Source organism: Calcarisporiella thermophila (assembly GCF_041956535.1).
Source record: "Calcarisporiella thermophila strain CBS 279.70 unplaced genomic scaffold VTP21scaffold_11, whole genome shotgun sequence".
In the NCBI taxonomy this organism is placed as follows: Eukaryota; Fungi; Calcarisporiellomycota; class Calcarisporiellomycetes; order Calcarisporiellales; family Calcarisporiellaceae; genus Calcarisporiella; species Calcarisporiella thermophila.
In genome coordinates this window covers 765128-783415 of record NW_027192201.1, presented here as the reverse complement: position 1 = coordinate 783415, position 18288 = coordinate 765128, and the positions used below count along the sequence as shown (strand labels likewise).

Sequence of the window (18288 nt, the reverse complement as noted above, 5' to 3'; positions counted from 1 at the left end):
GACAGACAAGGATGGCCGAGCTCTCAGATCAAAACGAGAATGGCCCAACAGATAATGCGGTTCCGCCAACGGATACGCTACCTGAAGTGGCGTCAACCCGTCTCATTCTGAACAAATTCACTCTGTACGAAACCAAGACGGTAGTTGCATCCAGAATTTCCATCTACTTTGAAGTCGCTTTCTTTCCATACATATTGACGCTTGCCACAGAGATTCTACATTGTAGGTACGAATCAAAGCGATAATCGCTTTCGTGTTCTGAAAATCGACCGAACGGATCCTACCGAACTCTCCGTCACCGAGGACGCGACCAAGTACACCCGTGAAGAGATCAACCAGTTACTCGAAATGATTGAAAATGGAAACAAGAGCTCTGGTGGATTACGCGAGGTGTGTAGTGCATATGGAATAGTGGGTAAGTGGTTTCCGCTCCGTGTGTGTTTGCATTCTCGGCACGCTACAGCATAATGAATTTGGAATGGATAGGATTTGTGAGATTTACGGAGGGGTACTATGTGTCACTCATTACCAAGCGGAGCGCGGTGGCATTAATTGGAGGCCACTATATATACCACATCGATGGCACGATGCTCCTTAGCATCAGCGCGCAAAAGGTTGAGAAGAACTCGGATGAAACACGGTAATTTTAGACGCCTCCCTTTCGCCATGCACCTCTATACTCACTCGATTTTTTCCCCCTCCAATTGGATAATGCACACCCAAAGATATATGAATACCTTTCGCAACGTGGATATCACCAAGAACTTTTACTTTTCATATACATATGATATCACGCGCACATTGCAGAACAACATGACCCGCCCTGCCGACATCTACAATGAGATGTTTGTATGGAACCACTACCTGCTCGAGACGGGCTTTCGAGGCCTGAGCGGAGGCGGAGACAGTAACAACCCGCACAACACGAGGAACTCGGACTGGATCCTCCCGATTATTCATGGATTTGTTGATCAATCAAGTAGGTTCTGATTTCCTTGCTTATGCCGTAGTTTGCCCCCGCCCCTCCCGCTGACCCCCGCTCTCTTTCCAAACCCTCAGAGATTTCGATATTCGGACAGAGCATCTTTGTCACGCTTATTGCCCGCCGCTCCCGGTATTTTGCTGGCGCACGCTATCTTAAGCGAGGCGTCAACGACCAGGGATACGTGGCGAATGATGTGGAGACGGAGCAGATCGTGTCCGAGGTAAAATCAACCTCGTTCCACGCATTTGGCGATCCTCACCGGCTGAACCCTGCGTACACATCCTATGTGCAATATCGCGGATCCATACCATTATTTTGGGCGCAGGACACGACCAACATGTCTCCGAAACCACCCATCGAATGTAGGTGTAGCTGTGATTCTTTATTTTCCCCTCGAATTCAGGTCCGATGTGAAAATGGTGTTTATTGCTAGTGACCCTCATCGACCCCTATTTCTCGGCGGCTGCGTTGCATTTCGATCAGATGTTTAAAAGATATGGTATTCCCGTCATCGTGCTCAACCTGGTCAAGGTATTGTGTTGGTTGTTGGCCCCCCTCCCACTTTGTCCCCTTCCCCCCTCCCATCCCATCCCACCCCTACTTTACCCCCCAGAGTGACTCATAATGCCTTGACTAATAGACGAAAGAAAAGACAAAACGAGAGTCCAAGCTGGGTGATGAGTTCGCTCAAGCGGTGCGGTATCTCAACCAGTTTCTCCCACCTACCCACCAAATCTGCTACACAGCATGGGACATGTCGCGAGCGGCGAAAAGCCACGACCAAGACGTGATAGGGTTCCTCGAGGAGTTTGCGGAGCGAGCCTTGGGGGCCACCGGCTTCTTCCATAGCGGTCCTGAGCCCTACATCAACGTGCTGCGGAGTGAAAGGGATGGCCGAGGGAACAAGGAGAAGGAGGGCGAAGAGGTGGAGACGGTCGGTAGAGGGAGAGAGGGGGATCGGCGAATGTATCTGCTGCAGAACGGAGTGGTGAGGACGAATTGCATCGACTGTCTCGATCGCACCAACGCGGCCCAGTTCATGATTGGGAAGCGCGCTTTTGGCCACCAGCTCTATGCGCTGGGGGTGATCGACGCCCCGACGGTGCATTTTGACAGCGATGTGGTCAACATGCTCACCGACATGTACCACGACCATGGTGACACCATTGCGCTCCAGTATGGCGGGTCGCACCTGGTGAACACGATGGAGACCTATCGCAGGATCAATCAGTGGTCGAGCCACTCGCGAGACATGATCGAGACGATCCGGAGATACTTTAGCAACTCTTTTGCAGACGCAGAAAAGCAGGAGGCCATCAACCTGTTCCTGGGCAACTTTGTGATGCAGCGTGGCCGCCCGATGCTGTGGGAGTTGAATACCGATTACTACTTGCACAACAAGGACCCCAGATTTAAGAAGCCCCGTCGAAAGTAAGTGCGAGTGACCTTCTTTTCCCGGCGCAGCAGAGCGCTGAGCTTTCTCGCTTTTGCCTACTGATAGCTATATTCATTGGTGGACGAAGGAGAACCTGGTATGCAACACTTCTCCGCCAGCACGCTGGCTCCCAGCTCCACCGCCGTCTTCGTCCTCCTCTTCCGATTCCACCCTCATTCCCTCCTCCACCTCCGCCGCCCACGGGCCACTCCTCCCACCGCCTTCCCACCCCCCTCGCCTCCGCCAGAACCAAGGGGAAGTGGAGTACGATGCCTTCTGGCTCGAATACTACCGGCCCCGGCTCTTCACGAGCTTTGCTAGACTCTTTGCCTACAACATGAACAGCACGATGAAATACGTGCCACAGCCTCAGCGGTGAGTTGCTCCTCCCATTGGGCTTTTGTGCGAGAGGGCTGATGAGGTCTAACGACCCTCTTTTCGTTTGCGTCTTCCTTTGGGCCGACGGATAGGAGCTTACCCGATCCCGAGGAATACGATTATAGCCCATTCGTGGTACGGCGCGAGTTGGCCGCGACTAGTCCTTCACGGTAGGCGATGATCCTCTTGCCTTTCTACTTTCAACTCTGCCTCCCCCTATTACTACCCTACCGGCGTGATCTCCTCAACCTAACCCACTCTCTCCCGTACTACTAGGATGAGTATCGGTGGCGTGAAGCGTTTTCTCACCCTCTCGAATCCCCAGCCTGCGCCCTCCTCGACCGCACCTCCTGTGGCTCCCGCCAAGTCCCCCGTCGTCCCCCCCCTCAACTCCCTTGAGGCTATGATAGCGCGCTCGTTGGCGCCGCAGGTGACCCCTTCCGAGACCAAGGAGTATAAACGGTATATCCACCAGTTCCGCCACGTGCACTTGAGTGGAGGACTGGAGGGCGAGGGGGAGAAGGGGCATCCGGAATGGGAGACCTATGCGGCGTACGTCGCGCAGGGCAAGGGGGGCGAGAAGGGAACGGGAGCCGAGGTGCGCATCGGGGTGATTGACATGAAGGTGTACGAGGCCTACTGCAATCGGAGGTTTTTGAGCGCCTATCTATAGAGAATGGGCCCGTTTACCATTGGATGGTTGTATTCCACTTATAGATTCGATGCATTTTTCATTTCATTCCCCTTGCTACTCCGCTCTCTCCCTGCCCTCCTCTCATGGTCGACATTGGATGGTTCTGGTTTCGTCTCCCTAAACTCAGCTTGTCTCTTCTTGTTCTACCTGTATTCATATCCTATAACACAGTACACACACCCCCCCATCCACATCTACCGACTCGACCCCCCCCCTTGGGCGTTAGTACAACATTGTTTCTGTTTCTCTTTTTGGTCCCCCTGCCGTCAAATTTTCGGATTCCGCTCCCGGTTCACAATAGGCTCAGCGCATCCGATGGAGATGCGTGCTATTTATGTCTTGATTCATTTTATTATTCAATAACATACCAATATGAATCATCAGGGGGGGAAAAAAAAACCATGAATAAGCAATGACAATATTATTATATACAATAAACGAAATAATAGTCAAAAGGCATGCTGTTGGAGGGTAGAGAAATAAGAGGCAAACCCTCTTTTTTTTTGGGAGGGGGGTTGGAGCATTGCTAATGCAAACGATGCAAATGGCGGGGGAGGAAATACACATGGAGGTTGGAGAATATGCAAGTGAACAGTATATATAAATAAAAGCCAAAAACACAATCCCGTTTATTTTTGTCGAGCCCGGAGGGGGGGGGGGAGAGCACTAGGTCTCCTTTTCTTTAGAGCCAACCCCCTTCCATCCCGATTCCGACCCCGGTCCCTAATCCCATTCCCATACCAGTGGAGGGATTCAGGAGCGGGCTTGAGGCGTGGGCATGTTCCATGTGATACTTGAGTCCGTTGACGTTTTTGTAGCGCTTCCCACAGGAGCTACATCGGTATGGCTTGCGCGGGTCCTCTATGGACTGGCAGTGGCCGTGGAGATGATGATACTAGAGGGAGGAGAGGTCAGTGACGCGGTTTGGAGGACGTGGAAGCCCTATGGGCATGGGGGGAGGGGTCCTTACCTTGAGTCCGTTAGCATTTTTGTAGGCCTTGTCGCACCCCTCCACCATGCATTTGAAGGGGCGCGCCTCCTCCTCTGTCTCGCGTCGAAGCGGATCCCATTCATACATCGGAAATGGGGTGCTCGACACGCTGAGAAGGGTGAGGAGGTCGGGGGACACCAGAGACTCGTCCTGCTCGTCAGCTGGGTCGATGGCATGTTTGAAGTGTTTGTGTGAGGGGGCGAGGAAATCGGCGGACTCGGCCCGGCGCTTCCGCCCCACCACAAAAGCATCCCCGAGCGCCCACTCACCCACCGAATCAACAGGGGTGATGGGATCCTCCCATTCTTCCGTCGCGTCCGTCTCGTCTGCGGAAGACTCTTCGAAATCCCTTACATGGTTCTCCTCATAGTGCTAGAAGAAAGGGGACGAGGTTAGCCTCGAGAGCCAGAGGGAGGGGAAAGGGAATGGCTAGGAGAGATCGAGCTCCAACGCACCTGTAAAAGATCGTGCAAATCGCGCAAAACTTGACCGCAGCAAGCAAAATCACGACAGAATGCGCGCTCCAGAGCGGTGAGAGTGGTGTTTTCCGGGTCCATGGCGGCTGGGGAAGGAAGCGGGGTCAGTTCGTCATTAGGAAAGAATCTACAGAGCGAAACAAATGCGGAGGAGAAAGGTAAGCAATTGGGTCCATGTGAACACACAACGCGCAAAGAACGGGCAGTGGTAGAGAGGGAAGGATGGAGAGGGGGGGGGAGAAGAGAAAAGAAATGGTACTTACTCTAAAGGGATGTCCTTTGTGGGACGAAGTTCGATTGAAGGCATTTTAAATATTTTTTGGGGAGGTCGACAAGCAAACAGAATATGGGCACGGAATCTGACAAGCGTTGTGTAGGGCACAAGGAAAGGGTGCAACAATTTCAGGCAAATAGGTAATAGACCATATAAAAAAAAGCGAACAAGCGAGGTAAGGGCAAGTTGGTCTAAACGCCCTGAATAACACAGCCGTCGGGACTATTCTACGAAAAGGGAGGCGTGCGGCAATGAGAAAGGCCCAAAGAGGAGAGAGAGAGGATAGGAAATGGGAACCAAGAATGCACGAGTAAAGCTTGCAGAGGAAGGGCAGTGTTGTGTGAGAGATGGGGGGGGGCCTTAGGGAAGAGGAGGGCGTAGGGGAGGGAGAAGGAGGCCTCTGTCTATTTGAAAGAAAACTGAAAATCCAAGGGAACGTTTGTGTTGGCCGAGTTTTTCGGAATCGTCTCCCTTTTTATTCTCAACTCCCAATCTCCCCCCTCCTCGCCCCTCTGCTTTCTGTGCCATGGAAAATCCGGTTCATTGTTGATGCTTGAGTAATTGGGATTCCCAATCAGCTGGGCCGGCGCGCCTAGGGCCTGCGCGGTTTTCCACTCAATATCTCCTTATCCACGCCTTCATTTATCTTTTTAGGTAAATTACGGCTCTCTTTTTGTTTTTTGTTGGCGGCCAACGCAAATGTAATGCAGAGTCTGCTCGATGATTCCAACCCAGCTGCAAACTGCATGAGGGGCGAGAGGGGGGAGGGCAGGGGGAGGGGAAGCGCGCCGGGCAGGAGGGGAGGATTTTAGGCCTAGCTCCTTGGGCCGGCCGGGGACAGCTGGAAAAGCAAAAGTGGGTCCACAATAAAATGGGCGACAGGTTTAAATCGACGTGCAGATGGTTTGTTTGAAATTAAAAAAGCCCCTAATGGAATTGACATCGGCGCAGCGGCGATCTCTACGATCTCTCCTTCGCTCTCCTTCCCCCATTTTACCGGTTTTAGAATTGATGAAGGGACAGGGGGAACAGGTCTAGAGTAGGCCCTCCAGGCCTCCTTTTGTTTGCAGCTCCAAACTCAAAACCCAGGAAACAAGAAACGGCACAATTGGGCTGAGGCTTGGAGAGGGGGAGGGGGGGGGGGGGGAGAAAGCCCAGCCGCATCGATGAAGGAAATGGATAAGCCGCTTGGAAATAACCTTCCGCGCCTCCTCTTCTCGATATTTTTTCTCTTGACGAGGTTCTAGATTCGTCGCAACCATCACCACCACAACAAGAAAAAAAACCGGCTTTGCTCTACCGCCTCGAGGCACGTTATGAGAAGTTTCCATTCCGAAGAGCAATGCCCCCTCCCTCCCCCACGAGACTCGACCATTGCGGCGGGGCCAAAGCCGCGCACGACCGCCAGACACAAAAGAAAAAGAAGAAATGAAAAAGGGCGCGCTGACACGACCAAAGCATCCTTGCCCATGCAGAGGGAGAAAGAGCAAGGAGGGGCCTGCAGCGAAGCATCAGCCAGCCTGCAGCATGTAGGATTACGTCGAGCCGGGCCAGGGAGGAGATTAGGGTGAGTAATGCGCGAAATTTATGTAATATTCCATATTCCACGGCTTCCATCCAGTCCCCCCACCTATCCGAAAGAGGGGGGGCGACTGAGTTCAGCAAAGAAGCTTCGGCTTGTGACTTGTGACGTGACTCTCCGTCTCCGACTCCGCGATGTGACAATGACGGGGAATTCCATTCAAGCCACCGGTGATTTGTGCAATGGCCGCAAACCTCCCAAATCGATCAAGGAAGTGGGATTTGAGTCATATGATGTTTCTGGCCATTGCAGCTCCGCCGTCCCATAGCGCGCGCTCCCCAAACCTAATTCCCGATACATTTGCGCCTACCATTCGATTGACTGGGACTTTCCATCCGTCTCAGTCCTGGGCCGGCTGCTCCAGAGCCCGGCCAGATCGAGCAGAGGCGGCCAGACTTCCCAAGGCCTGTCGACGAAGGCTGGGCCTTGCGAGGCGAGCACCCCGCGGGCGTTTTGGGTTGCATTGCGCAGACACAAAGACTCCAAGAATGGAGCCGCTTTCCGCTTGATTTGGCGATGGTGCTCCCAGCGAACCCAAGATGGCAGCGGGGATTTATCCGAAACTGGGCGGCTGGTGTTTCCACGCGGCGACGGGAGGGAGGAGGCATGGCGGTGGGTTTCATTGATTCTTGAAGATTGAATTTGCAGAGGGCATTTTAGCGTTGACAAACGTGCGAAGTCACGCCCCGCTTTGCGTTCAAGAGCCTTCTCCCGCGCTCCTTCTCGGGTAAACGGCTGAGGCATGACCAAGAAGCGCGAATATTGGCCGGAGCCTGAAATTGCATGGAGCCGGAAACCCAACGCTGAAACATATGACCCCAGCTGCCACATCCGGCACCGGCCTTTGAAAGCACAAGCACCGCGATCGATGGGGGGAGGATGCGCATGCGCGCCCGCGGCGATAAGCACATGGGGCGGGCGGCCGCTGATTAGCCGGGGCCGGCGATTCATCGACACCGTCGTGTGAGCGGGCCGCGCAGAATGGGAAGGGCCGTGCGACGCAGGCTAAGCAACGGTTTCGGGCCCCGCCTAACAAACACAGGCTATTTCGGGATGCGATTAGCAATCTGCAGCCAAGGAAAGCTGCTCGCCTCGCAACCGAGGCTTGCTGGAGCCCGGCGCGATTCATTCTCCGGCGGCCTCCTTTAGGAAACCCGGTCACAAGCACCCCCCATTTCCATAGCCGGCCGCATTTCCTTCGCGGGCTAAGGTTAGCACTGGTGCTCGCCCCATCGCTAGTCATTGCGGTGGCTGCAATCTCGCGCGGCGGAATCTCAAATACGGTTGAAACCGCTTAATAAGTTAATATTTCATTCGTTCGTATATGTCCATATAAAAGACGCAGAGGGCGGCCGAAAAAAAAGGTTCGAGCCTGTTCACCATTCGAACGCCTCTGGACTCTATCGCTAAGCGGCTTCCCCCCTCTCCTGCACCAACCTTATTCCTCCTCTCTTCCCATTCTTCCCACCTGCGTCTGCCCGCTCCTCCTGCTGCCCCCTTCCTCTTCCCCCCTCCCCCGTCAACCTCCTGGCTATGAGCGAGAAAATCGAAACTACCGGCGAGCCCTTGGACTCGAGGGAGAAGTCCGAGGTGCTCCAGTCCGAGTACGAGTACGTAAACAACGGCTTCTTCCGCAATCTCTTCCAGCGCAAGACGCTTGCGCGGTTACGCGAGGATGCCGGCGAGGAAACCAACGTCCTGAAGCGAGACCTGTCGGCATTCGACTTGACCATGGTGGGCATTGGAGCCATCATCGGAACGGGCATCTTCGTGCTCAGCGGCCATGCTGCCGCGGACAGCGCAGGCCCTGCCGTCATCATCTCCTTCGTTATTGCGGCCATTGCCTCCGGCTTTGCCGCTCTCTCCTACTCCGAGATGACATGTATGATTCCCGTGTCCGGCAGTGCCTACACATACTCGTATGCGACGATGGGCGAGTTCCTCGCCTGGATTATCGGGTGGGATTTGATGGTGGAGTATCTCTTCGGGGCCGCCACCGTCAGTACCGGCTGGAGCAGCTACGTCGTCAAATTCCTTAAAACCGTCGGGGCCACCGTCGACGAAAGATTCACAACCGCCCCCGTCGCCTTCAGCGAGGAGAAGGGCTTCTACACCACCGGCGGTATCATCAACCTGCCCGCCATCTTCATCGTCGCCGCCCTGACCATTGTGCTCTGTGCTGGCATCCGCCAGAGTAAAATCGTGAACAATGTCATCGTGGGGATCAAGGTCTTGGTCGTCATTTTGTTCATCCTGGCCGCCGCCAAATCCGTCAACCCCGACAACTGGAAACCGTTTGTCCCCGAGAACACAACTGGTATGGACTTGCCTGCCCACCTCTTCGTTTTCTCCTTTTGCTCACCACCCCCTAACCCTCCCCCTCCTCTCCTCTCGTTCTCTCAACTAGGAAATTGGAGAGAATACGGTGCTTCCGGAATCTTCGCCGCCGCCCAGACCGTCTTCTTCGCTTACATTGGATTTGGTACTTACTTTAGCTTTCTAGTTCCGCCGCACCCCATTCCCCGTCACTAACCCCTTTGCATTCTTTGTGTCGCGACAGACGCTGTTTCGACGGCGGCTCAAGAGGCGCGACGCCCTCAGCGAGACCTTCCCATCGGTATTATCGCCTCCCTCCTGGTCTGCACCGTCCTCTACGTGCTCACCTCGATGATCATGACCGGTGTCGTGCCATACCCCACCTATAAGAGAGACCCCGCTCCCATCGCCACCGCCACCATGGCCACGGGCATGAAATGGCTCACCATTATCGTCTCGCTGGGCGCCATTGCCGGTCTGACCTCCGTGATGCTCATTCTCCTGCTCGCCCAGACTCGTATCTTCTATACAATGGCACATGACGGCATGTTGCCGCTCATGTTTGCCCGTGTGAACCCCCGCACCCGCACTCCCCTGATGCCCACGGTCATCTGCGGCATCATCACCGCCCTGCTCGGCGCTTTCCTCCCCGTCGATGTGCTCGGCAACATGACCAGCGTGGGAACTCTGCTCGCGTTTATCCTTGTCCACATCGGCATCGTCATTCTGCGCTTCACCCAGCCCGACCTTCCCCGCAAATTCAAGATCCCGGGCCCCAGCTACACCTGGCTCTTCTTCCCCATCGTGGGAAGTGCCATCTCCCTGACCCTGATCATCCTCGCCGACAAGGCCACGATCTGGCGTGTGTTCGTTTGGCTGGGCATCGGCGTTATCGTGTACTTGGCCTACTCCTACCGGCACTCCCGGCTGAGGAACAAGGAGCATGACGAAAAACTGCGAGCCCTGGATGCGCAGGCTCGCGGCGCCAACTTTGGCGGTGCCCACTAGGCTCGCCGCAGGTGGCTGCTTGTGGTTGGTTGGGGACGAGGTTGCCAACGTGCTGGTTTTGGTTATGTTTATTTATTTCCTTCTTTATTTTTGCTTCAAAAAACAAGGTGATAATCTCTATGTACTCTTTAATAATAATGTGTTTTTTAAATAGCCCCCCTCCTAACCCCTTCTCATGCCTCTCTGATCTATTCTATTTATTTTTTATTATTTTCCTATGTTTTGCCTTTCATGCTTTACTCCCCCTTTACCTACTTAGACATTTTGAATTGGATCTATATAAACTGGTTGTCTACGCAGTCGCCGGATGCTTGTCTCTTGTCCCCTCCCCCCCCCCCCCTGTTCCCCAAGCGCGGGCCCATTCAACCTCCATGGCATGAGAGGGCCCCGCTTGGACAACCCTGCATACGTTGGTGTGGGAGGGGGTAGTCATGCAGCACTCACGTGAGAAACGAAAAGAGCGGACAACCCGCAGGAAATGCAATTCTTAAAGTCTAATTCTAACGTGTAAGCCACTCCCTCCCCCTCCGATCCTGTAGCATGAAAATTGAGGCGAGTGGGAGGAGGAAGAAGGAGCCAATACGAAAAAGGTAATTTTCATTCTCCCGCCCTTGCTCTCCTTGAGGGCTGGGGGGGGGGGGGCGAGGGGGAGGAAGAAGAGAGGAGATCATCCCTGGCTTGCATCAAAACATGACCTCCTCCATATAGCTATGGAGGCTTGTTTTCCCCTTATTACTTCGTTTGCAAGTAGCTTGGGCATTTAGAGGAAAAAAAAAAAGCGAAACGCCCATGCATGAGACGAGATGCTTGTCTCCATCAAGATGCTCTCCCCCTGAGAGCAGCCACTCATTTTTCTTTTCCGTATGAACCATTTGAGCTGACCGAAACATTCAACATAGCTTGATACAAACTGAAAGCACCGCATAGCTTAGCCAGGCTATGCGATGGCCATCTAAAACACGACCTTTCCTAATATTCCAATCGTGAGAAGAGGTGTGGAATGGATCTCCCCTCCTCCCTTGCCTTACCTGACCACCCAGATTGGTCATTGAAACTTAATATCTAAGGATATTCTAGAGAAAGAGCGTGTGGAGTCAAACTCGATGTTCTAGGATAGCTTTAGAATGGGAACCTTGCAAGGCCCCTTGAAGTCACGCTGGGAATCTGGCGATCGAGAGGGCCGGCGTCGTCCTTTACAACCCTTCCCGTTTAGCATTGCTTGAAATTATTCGAGTTAACGGAACCAGTCGGGCCTCGTTCCCACACTAGTGAGAGAGGGAAGACTCGCCACTCCGTGTGGGTGACTCCCAATTAGTGAAAGGGGGTTGAGATTTGCAAATTGACCATTCTTATCTCCTTTCCCGATCAGGCTTCGTTAAGTGGAGAAGGCTTCCTATTTGGAATATTCGAAGCTGACTTCAAATAATCAATATACTTTGAAACAGAATTAATAATAGAAGAGAAGAAAAAAAAAAAGAACGTACATATACACCATGCAGGAGGGTATGGAGGGGGGACCGGGTCACCCAAGGACAAACTTGGGCTTGCAATAAAGTCATACGGGACTGAGACCATACCGTGGTCGGCGAACGTTTCCGCAGCTTACGGTCACCCTATCCACTTCCTTTCTCTACCAACGGGATCTCACACCTGGAGCTTGTTCTCGTCAGGGCCGGCTCGAACAATGTCTCTGCGCTGGCTAACCCAGTCTCCTCTACCGGACATTGTCGAGTCCAAAACCATTGTCAAACTGACTCTCGAAAACCTTAAACCATCCTGGTGGGGCCGTTCTCTTGAATGAGGGCCCGTGATTAGCAGGCGATTTCCAGGCGATTTCCAGGCGATCGAGCCGCAAAAGGAGTTGCTTGCCAATCTACGGGACAGAGCGACGACAGGGGATTGAGTTTGGGGTAATGCAACTGGAGGAATCTCGATCCGACGATCGTATTTGCTCTCAATGCGTATGGAGGATGGGGGCGGGAGGGGGAGAAGACGACTTGAAACCGGCTAGAGTGTATTTCTGCAAGGGCGATACAAGAGAGGATGTCGCTCAATCAACCGAGCGAAAGTTTCTTTGCATTCGAGACAGTTAGCTGAGGTTGAAAAACAGAGTCACTGGAAGATCTCTTCGGGATTTGCGATCTTCATACCCGAATCGTGGCGCGAGCCGATCTTCCCTACCAATGCCATGCTACGGAGGATGGGCGGTGGCAAATTGAATGGGGGCCCCGGGAGGATCAGCAGGGGACTCGAAGAAGAGGTTGGGAAGCTGAGAGGAGGGAGGGAGAGGGGGGTTGGAGAGAAAAGGGATGGACCCCTAGTATGCAACCCAACACAATCGACTCGTGAGCCAGGTTTGATTTACTTTATTTTAAGGTGAGCCGGAACACTAGTTTCAACCACATAAGAGAGGCTTGACTCATCCCAAAGAGAGAGGCAGGGTGCAAGGCTCGAAGCGCGTTTCTCAACCCATTCGGTGGGTCTCAAATAGACCCCCCTGGTCGACTCACGCTCCTGTGCAAATCCTCTCCCGACACTCCCAAGAAAATCCATGCCGGCTCGACGATGTCCATCAAGGGATCTCGATCCATGTTCCAGTCGGGTTTGCAGAGGATCGCTTGGGATCCTCGTCCCCCTCGTAGGAGGTAGAGTTCCCATTGAGAAACCGGAGGGAGAGGGAAGCAGAGTTCGTCAGCATCCAAGACCTTGCCGATCCACCCTGCTGAGTCTGCCTCAGTTTCTATGCGGATCCGCCCAGCTGCCCTGGCCAGGTTCGGTTGAGCTCGGGGTGGACGGGGACCATGGGGAACCACGTCGCCGTCACAAGCGACTGCCATGGTGGGGAAGACGGGGTTTTCCGGTGGAACCAGGATGACGTGTGAATCCCTGCAAACAAAAGACGATGCAGGGAAGGTTGCGGGCAAAAAGGCGGCAGACAATATGGACAATAAACCCAAAAGCGGCATTTTCCCTGATTGCAAACAGTGTATGATAGAAGAGTTTCATGGATAAGCTTTTGGTGGGACATTAGGCCGCATAGGCTTTCCTAACGCGGCCATGGCGGGGTGGCCAACGGGGAGAGAAAGTCTAAGACCCATTTCAACGGGGGAAGAGAGGGCCGATACCAAAAGAAGAGGCCTGCTCGCCGGCATGGGATGGAGGCTTACTGGGGAGCCCTTTGCGACCATGGTTTTAGTAAAGGGTGGAGAAAAACAAGGTTTCGTTCGTGTCATAGCCATAGAGCAAGGTTCCCTAGATCAAAAGGGGCAAATATCCGCAATTTAGAGTTTCATGGAAGAAGGGAGCGACCTCGTGTTTGGGATGAGCTTGCGCGCACGGGTTGGGGCGGGGGGGGGGGGGAGGGAGAGGGAGGGAGAAGAGGAGGGGGCTAGGCCGCCCGATGCATTTGCGCCTTTGCATTCCGAAGCCATGGCGGGCGGCTGCGTAGGCTCTGGCATGAATTTTCGGAAATCCGTAGTCAGGCCGGGCGGAAGGGGAGGAGGGCAGGTGGGGTAGAAGCGGGTAAGGCTTGCGCGCATGATGCGGCTTGCCTTCCCCTCTGCCCTCCTCCCCCAAGTTTGAGTTTAAAGTGTCTAATCAATTAACCGGGAGATGGTTCGACTGCTCTTGCATGGAGCAAGCCGGTTTGATTACTTGGGAAAGACAATATTAACCTTCTTTTCTCCCTTCCAAGTGCGAAACACGACGGGGCCCCTACGAGCCCTCTCGCGAATAAGGGCCTGCTCCGCTGCGAGCAGCTCCCCTTGGCTTGGTCGCAGCCGTTCAAATCGGGGGTTATCTAGCACAGACGCATGGTTCTCAGAGGAGACGGGTCTGAAGGGCGGGGTGGTTCCAGCAAGGCAATCAGGCTTAACGAGAAACTTTGCGTGTGTTGAGGGGACTGCTGCTCTGAGCATCCGGTACGAGTAAAACCAGAGCAGTATCCGTCGTAGACTGCTCGTGGATGCATGGCTAGACATCCCGGCCCATCATAGGCGATGGAACCGCTCCGGCGATTTGGTGGGAGACGAGGGGTCCATGCTGTTCCATGGTTGTTGGTTGATCTCGGGGAGGGGAAAGGACGGGCGGCAAATGTGAGACTGCGAGACAGTGGATAAACTTGGAGAGAGGCTGCAGAGTTCGAGCCCTCAAAGAGGAAACGGAGGTAGGTTAGAGGAAGGGAGGTGGTCAGTGCTGCTGAGGTTTCAAGCGCTTGTAAATTAAATTGAATAAAAGAAGGTGTATTTATAGTATATTGGCTGAATAATGAGGGTAGCTCATGTTTTTTGTGAGAGTGTGCGCCTGCACATGGCCTCAAGGTTTAGTTAGTCCCAAGTGGAAAAGATACTGCGGGCTGCGCATTTCGGCGGTTCTTATCCGATTTCCTTTGAATTGAAGCTGAGCTGAATTAGGATCCTCTGTCTCCGTGAATTCGGTTGGGAGGAGTTGTCAACTAACCCCACTTTTTTCCTTTACTTTCTCTACGCTTTTTTGTCTTCCTATTTTCTGCCTCCCCTTCTTCAGCCCTCTCCTCCTTCCCCCCTCCCCCCGCTTGCCTCTAAATCGCCGCCGCCCCTCCCTACCCCCCTCCCGCTTTCCATGAGCTAATTTCAATCTCCCTAATCCGTTCCCCCCTCCCCTCCTATACACCTTTAGATTTTCTTTTTCTTCTAAAAAACGTTAAACATTCATACAGCCCAATTGCCTACATCATGTACCAGCCAACCCTAGATTCTACCACTATCTTAAATCAAATTGGCCAGAAGATCGACAACAACTCGCTTGAGATCTTGGACGTATTAGGAGTGGGGGCGTACGGGGTGGTCTACAGGGCGCGAAGTCTTGTGACGGGGCAAATGTTTGCCGTCAAATTCCTCCCAAAGGCGGGGCTCGATTCTAGACAGCGGGCGTTCCAGTACCGCGAGATCACATTGCACACCCAGGTCTCCTCACACCACAACATCCTCAGCCTGATAAAGGTTTCTATCGCCACTTTTGCTTCTAATCTGCGTCTCTTTGTCCTCTTTTACACCTCAGCGCTAATGCATCATCTCCAAACCCTTGACTAGGTGGTTGAAACATCGGAATCGATATACGTGGTGCTCGAATACTGCAGCGAGGGCGATCTCTTCTACAACATCACGGAGCGTTCATTATACGTCGGCAATGATCGTGCGGTGCGAGATGCCTTTCTTCAGATTCTCGATGCGGTAGCCTACTGCCACTCGGTCGGCCTCTATCACCGGGACCTCAAGCCAGAGAATATCATGGTGTTTGACGGCGGTCGCACTCTAAAACTCACGGACTTTGGCCTGGCGACCACAGAGCAGTACAGCAGCGACTTTGGGTGCGGAAGCATGTATTACTTCTCCCCCGAGTGCCAAGGCACTGACCGGCGCTCCTACGCCTCCATCCCCAACGATATCTGGTCGCTGGGTATCATCCTCATTAACCTGGTGACCGGCCGTAATCCCTGGCATCGCGCCTCGCCCGCTGACGACGCCTACAGCGCCTACCTCCGGGACCCGGATTACTTGCGGAGCATCCTGCCGATCTCGGTCCAATTGAACGAGATCCTGAAATGCATCTTCACCTCGCCGGCGAAGCGGGCCACCGTCGAGCAGCTGCGGGCCATGGTCGAAGCCTGCCCGCGCTTCTACGATGGCCATGCACGTCACTCCTCCTTCTCTACGAAGACCTCCATGCGCCTGCAATCCTCCGAGCATTCTGGAACGCACCCCTCAAACCCTTCGCTGCCCAAAGTCATGGGTAGGCAATTGGCATACCGAGACACCGGGGGACTAAGTTACAAAGTGGACCCTCATAAGGATGACTCGGGAGTCGGATTCTAATTCCCCCTCCCCTTCCCCCCCTTTTTTTGATTTCCAGACCTCATCTATTTCTACTGTTATTATTATTCTATTTCGTTTTTTTTTCTTTTCCATTCCCTCACCCGCTTGTTTATTAAAGATGATAGGATATATAATATCTTCTATTCTTATTCTTATTCTTATTGATTTGTACAGTCATGAATTCCCTTTGCCAAGGATCTTTTTTTTTTGTGTTCCATTCTTGATTTGTTATTTTATTCTACTCTTCTCTTTTCTGTGTAATATGCGCTATATTTCTAGCTGTTTTTCTCTATGTATAATATTTAAATGAAGGGAATTATACATTGCTTATGGATCCTTTATCCATTCATATCTTTTCCTTTCAACCACCACCAACTCCACACCGAAATGCCCAATGGCCACTTGGGAGGGAAAATGGAATGCATTTCAACGTTTATTTTCTAGATTTCACTTGCAAAAAGAGTTGAACCGGCTTGTGGAATATCTCTGAGAGCTGTTTCCTCGCCTCTAGCGTCACCTCTTTGATCACCCTTCCTTCCGCTCCCACCACGATTTTCTACAGAAGCAAAGGGGCAAGTAAGAGAGTTGCCATCGACCCCCCCCCCCTTTCCCCAAACCCTACTTCTTACCTCTTGACTCCCCCGGTCCACATAGAGGAGCTGATCGATCCGCAGTCTCCCCTTCTCGTGTAGCCATCCGATGTTCTCTTGTTTGATGATGTAGGGCAAGTAGCCCGACAATCGCTTGAAGAGCTCAGCTCGCACCACGTTCTCCACCCGCTTGAGGTCGGCAAGGTCGGTCCTTGCGTCACTGGGATAGATCCAATTTCCAGGCTTCGCCTCCGAGACGAGTGCGTCCTAGGGTTGGCCCAAACGAGGGAGTGGAACAAGTAAGTATGCAGTGAAAAGATTTGGAGAGGAGGAAGAGGAAGGGGAGGAAAGGCGATAAGATGACTCACTTTAATGGGGTCGACATTCTCTCGTGCACTGATGAACAGAACGCGTTTGATGTACGGGTATTGCGTCTGGAATTTGGCCGTTATTGGCTCCAACGCCGCCCGATCCTCCACCGTATCCATCTTGATACATTGGCAGTATTAAAGGGGATGGAGGTCAAGTCAGTCAAATGAGCAAAAGACAACCGAGCCACAGCCCGTTTCTAGCCAACCTTGTTAAACACTAGTGTTGCGGGCACTTCAAATCCGCTCAGTCTTTGGAACAAATAATCTTCGGCAAACGTGGATCTGCGCACCTTTTGAGCATCTACCATGATCAAGACTAAAGCAAACGTTTAGTGGTCTCACCCGTGGGCCGTAGTAATAAGTCATCCTACAACCACTTACCATGATCCGCCTCCTTTAGTGAATGCCAGGAGGAATTGATGAGTTCGCGGTTATACCGATGGATATTCTTTCCAGGGATAATTCCAGGAGTGTCCAAGAATACCTAAATAAGGGGGGTATAAGTAAAGACTTCTATTCAATCACCGGACAAAAGCTTCAATAGACAGTGGTATTACAATTTGCTTGTTTCCCTCTGTCAACACACCAACAATCCTCTCCCTTGTTGTTTGGGGCCGTTCCGTGACGGGAGATATGTTGTCGCCTACCAATCGGTTCAGAAGGGTGGACTTGCCAGCATTGGCGGGGCCTACTATGGACACACGGATAAGGTGTGGGTCTGGCGGCTGCTCGAATTGTTTAAATACTTTTGGGAGCTTGGTCGTGACATCTATTTGCGGACCATCGCAAAAAGGAATAATAATGAGCGTCCTGTCTGCTAGAGACGGCGGGAAATAAACGTACCTGCCGAGGACAGAGGAATCGCCTCGCGCTTTCTAGATTTTGAAGGCTTGGCTCTTGGGGAGGGGGTTGGGGGGGTCGGCTCCGCCTGCAATGGCTCTTTGGGAGGTGGGGTGGGGTTGAACTGAGAAGCAAGCGCGGGCCGCGACCGGCTAGCTAGCCGCCAGGCACGGCTCATGATCGCGTAGTCGCGCGCATTGCGCAGTTCGACAGTGCGACATGCGGGGCATCGCGGGAGGGAAAGCAGGAGCAAGCGAGGATGCAATGGCATGATCTACTATTGTGTACCCGAAATACTTGAACGAAAATTTAAAGTGTGGTTCAAAAAGGAAAATACTGAAGTTTATTTGGTGCAAACTGTACACGTCACACCCTTTTGCCAACACAGAAGGTGGAATTCCTTCAAGATCTTCAATCTCCCTGCCATCATTTTAATAGCCATCGGGTACGAAGTACTAGCCATTGTTATTTCATCTCTATTTTCATCCATAATCAC

General features: G+C 52.9%; 9 protein-coding genes across 9 annotated transcripts; 4 read left to right on the top strand and 5 right to left on the bottom strand.

The window, feature by feature from the left end:
- Nucleotides 1-11: 11 nt before the first annotated feature.
- On the top strand, nucleotides 12-3471 carry VTP21DRAFT_1459 (uncharacterized protein; the record flags this gene model as incomplete). Its single annotated transcript, XM_069391548.1, has 10 exons — nucleotides 12-140; nucleotides 211-415; nucleotides 487-640; nucleotides 726-979; nucleotides 1060-1347; nucleotides 1419-1516; nucleotides 1626-2416; nucleotides 2487-2795; nucleotides 2891-2968; nucleotides 3075-3471. 10 exons carry the CDS (start codon nucleotides 12-14, stop codon nucleotides 3469-3471), a joined length of 2703 nt encoding a protein of 900 aa, XP_069251580.1.
- Nucleotides 3472-4174: 703 nt separating this feature from the next.
- Nucleotides 4175-5266, bottom strand: VTP21DRAFT_1458 (uncharacterized protein; the record flags this gene model as incomplete). The annotated part of the gene is made up of 4 exons (XM_069391547.1): nucleotides 4175-4387; nucleotides 4463-4855; nucleotides 4939-5086; nucleotides 5223-5266. The coding sequence occupies 4 exons, from the start codon at nucleotides 5264-5266 to the stop codon at nucleotides 4175-4177; spliced, it is 798 nt and encodes a 265-aa protein (XP_069251579.1).
- Nucleotides 5267-6549: 1283 nt separating this feature from the next.
- On the top strand, nucleotides 6550-7083 carry VTP21DRAFT_1457 (uncharacterized protein; the record flags this gene model as incomplete). The annotated part of the gene is made up of 2 exons (XM_069391546.1): nucleotides 6550-6800; nucleotides 6855-7083. 2 exons carry the CDS (start codon nucleotides 6550-6552, stop codon nucleotides 7081-7083), a joined length of 480 nt encoding a protein of 159 aa, XP_069251578.1.
- A 38-nt stretch (nucleotides 7084-7121) lies between these two features.
- VTP21DRAFT_1456 (uncharacterized protein) lies at nucleotides 7122-8058 on the bottom strand (the record flags this gene model as incomplete). Its single annotated transcript, XM_069391545.1, has 2 exons — nucleotides 7122-7820; nucleotides 7915-8058. 2 exons carry the CDS (start codon nucleotides 8056-8058, stop codon nucleotides 7122-7124), a joined length of 843 nt encoding a protein of 280 aa, XP_069251577.1.
- Nucleotides 8059-8348: 290 nt separating this feature from the next.
- Nucleotides 8349-10139, top strand: VTP21DRAFT_1455 (uncharacterized protein; the record flags this gene model as incomplete). The annotated part of the gene is made up of 3 exons (XM_069391544.1): nucleotides 8349-9132; nucleotides 9223-9297; nucleotides 9376-10139. 3 exons carry the CDS (start codon nucleotides 8349-8351, stop codon nucleotides 10137-10139), a joined length of 1623 nt encoding a protein of 540 aa, XP_069251576.1.
- A 1714-nt stretch (nucleotides 10140-11853) lies between these two features.
- Nucleotides 11854-13105, bottom strand: VTP21DRAFT_1454 (uncharacterized protein; the record flags this gene model as incomplete). Its single annotated transcript, XM_069391543.1, has 2 exons — nucleotides 11854-12012; nucleotides 12650-13105. The coding sequence occupies 2 exons, from the start codon at nucleotides 13103-13105 to the stop codon at nucleotides 11854-11856; spliced, it is 615 nt and encodes a 204-aa protein (XP_069251575.1).
- A 36-nt stretch (nucleotides 13106-13141) lies between these two features.
- Nucleotides 13142-14119, bottom strand: VTP21DRAFT_1453 (uncharacterized protein; the record flags this gene model as incomplete). Its single annotated transcript, XM_069391542.1, has 3 exons — nucleotides 13142-13391; nucleotides 13449-13706; nucleotides 13794-14119. The coding sequence occupies 3 exons, from the start codon at nucleotides 14117-14119 to the stop codon at nucleotides 13142-13144; spliced, it is 834 nt and encodes a 277-aa protein (XP_069251574.1).
- Nucleotides 14120-14851: 732 nt separating this feature from the next.
- On the top strand, nucleotides 14852-15991 carry VTP21DRAFT_1452 (uncharacterized protein; the record flags this gene model as incomplete). Its single annotated transcript, XM_069391541.1, has 2 exons — nucleotides 14852-15118; nucleotides 15209-15991. 2 exons carry the CDS (start codon nucleotides 14852-14854, stop codon nucleotides 15989-15991), a joined length of 1050 nt encoding a protein of 349 aa, XP_069251573.1.
- Nucleotides 15992-16424: 433 nt separating this feature from the next.
- Nucleotides 16425-18063, bottom strand: VTP21DRAFT_1451 (uncharacterized protein; the record flags this gene model as incomplete). The annotated part of the gene is made up of 7 exons (XM_069391540.1): nucleotides 16425-16547; nucleotides 16621-16848; nucleotides 16950-17069; nucleotides 17159-17268; nucleotides 17334-17436; nucleotides 17510-17721; nucleotides 17796-18063. The coding sequence occupies 7 exons, from the start codon at nucleotides 18061-18063 to the stop codon at nucleotides 16425-16427; spliced, it is 1164 nt and encodes a 387-aa protein (XP_069251572.1).
- Nucleotides 18064-18288: the final 225 nt, after the last annotated feature.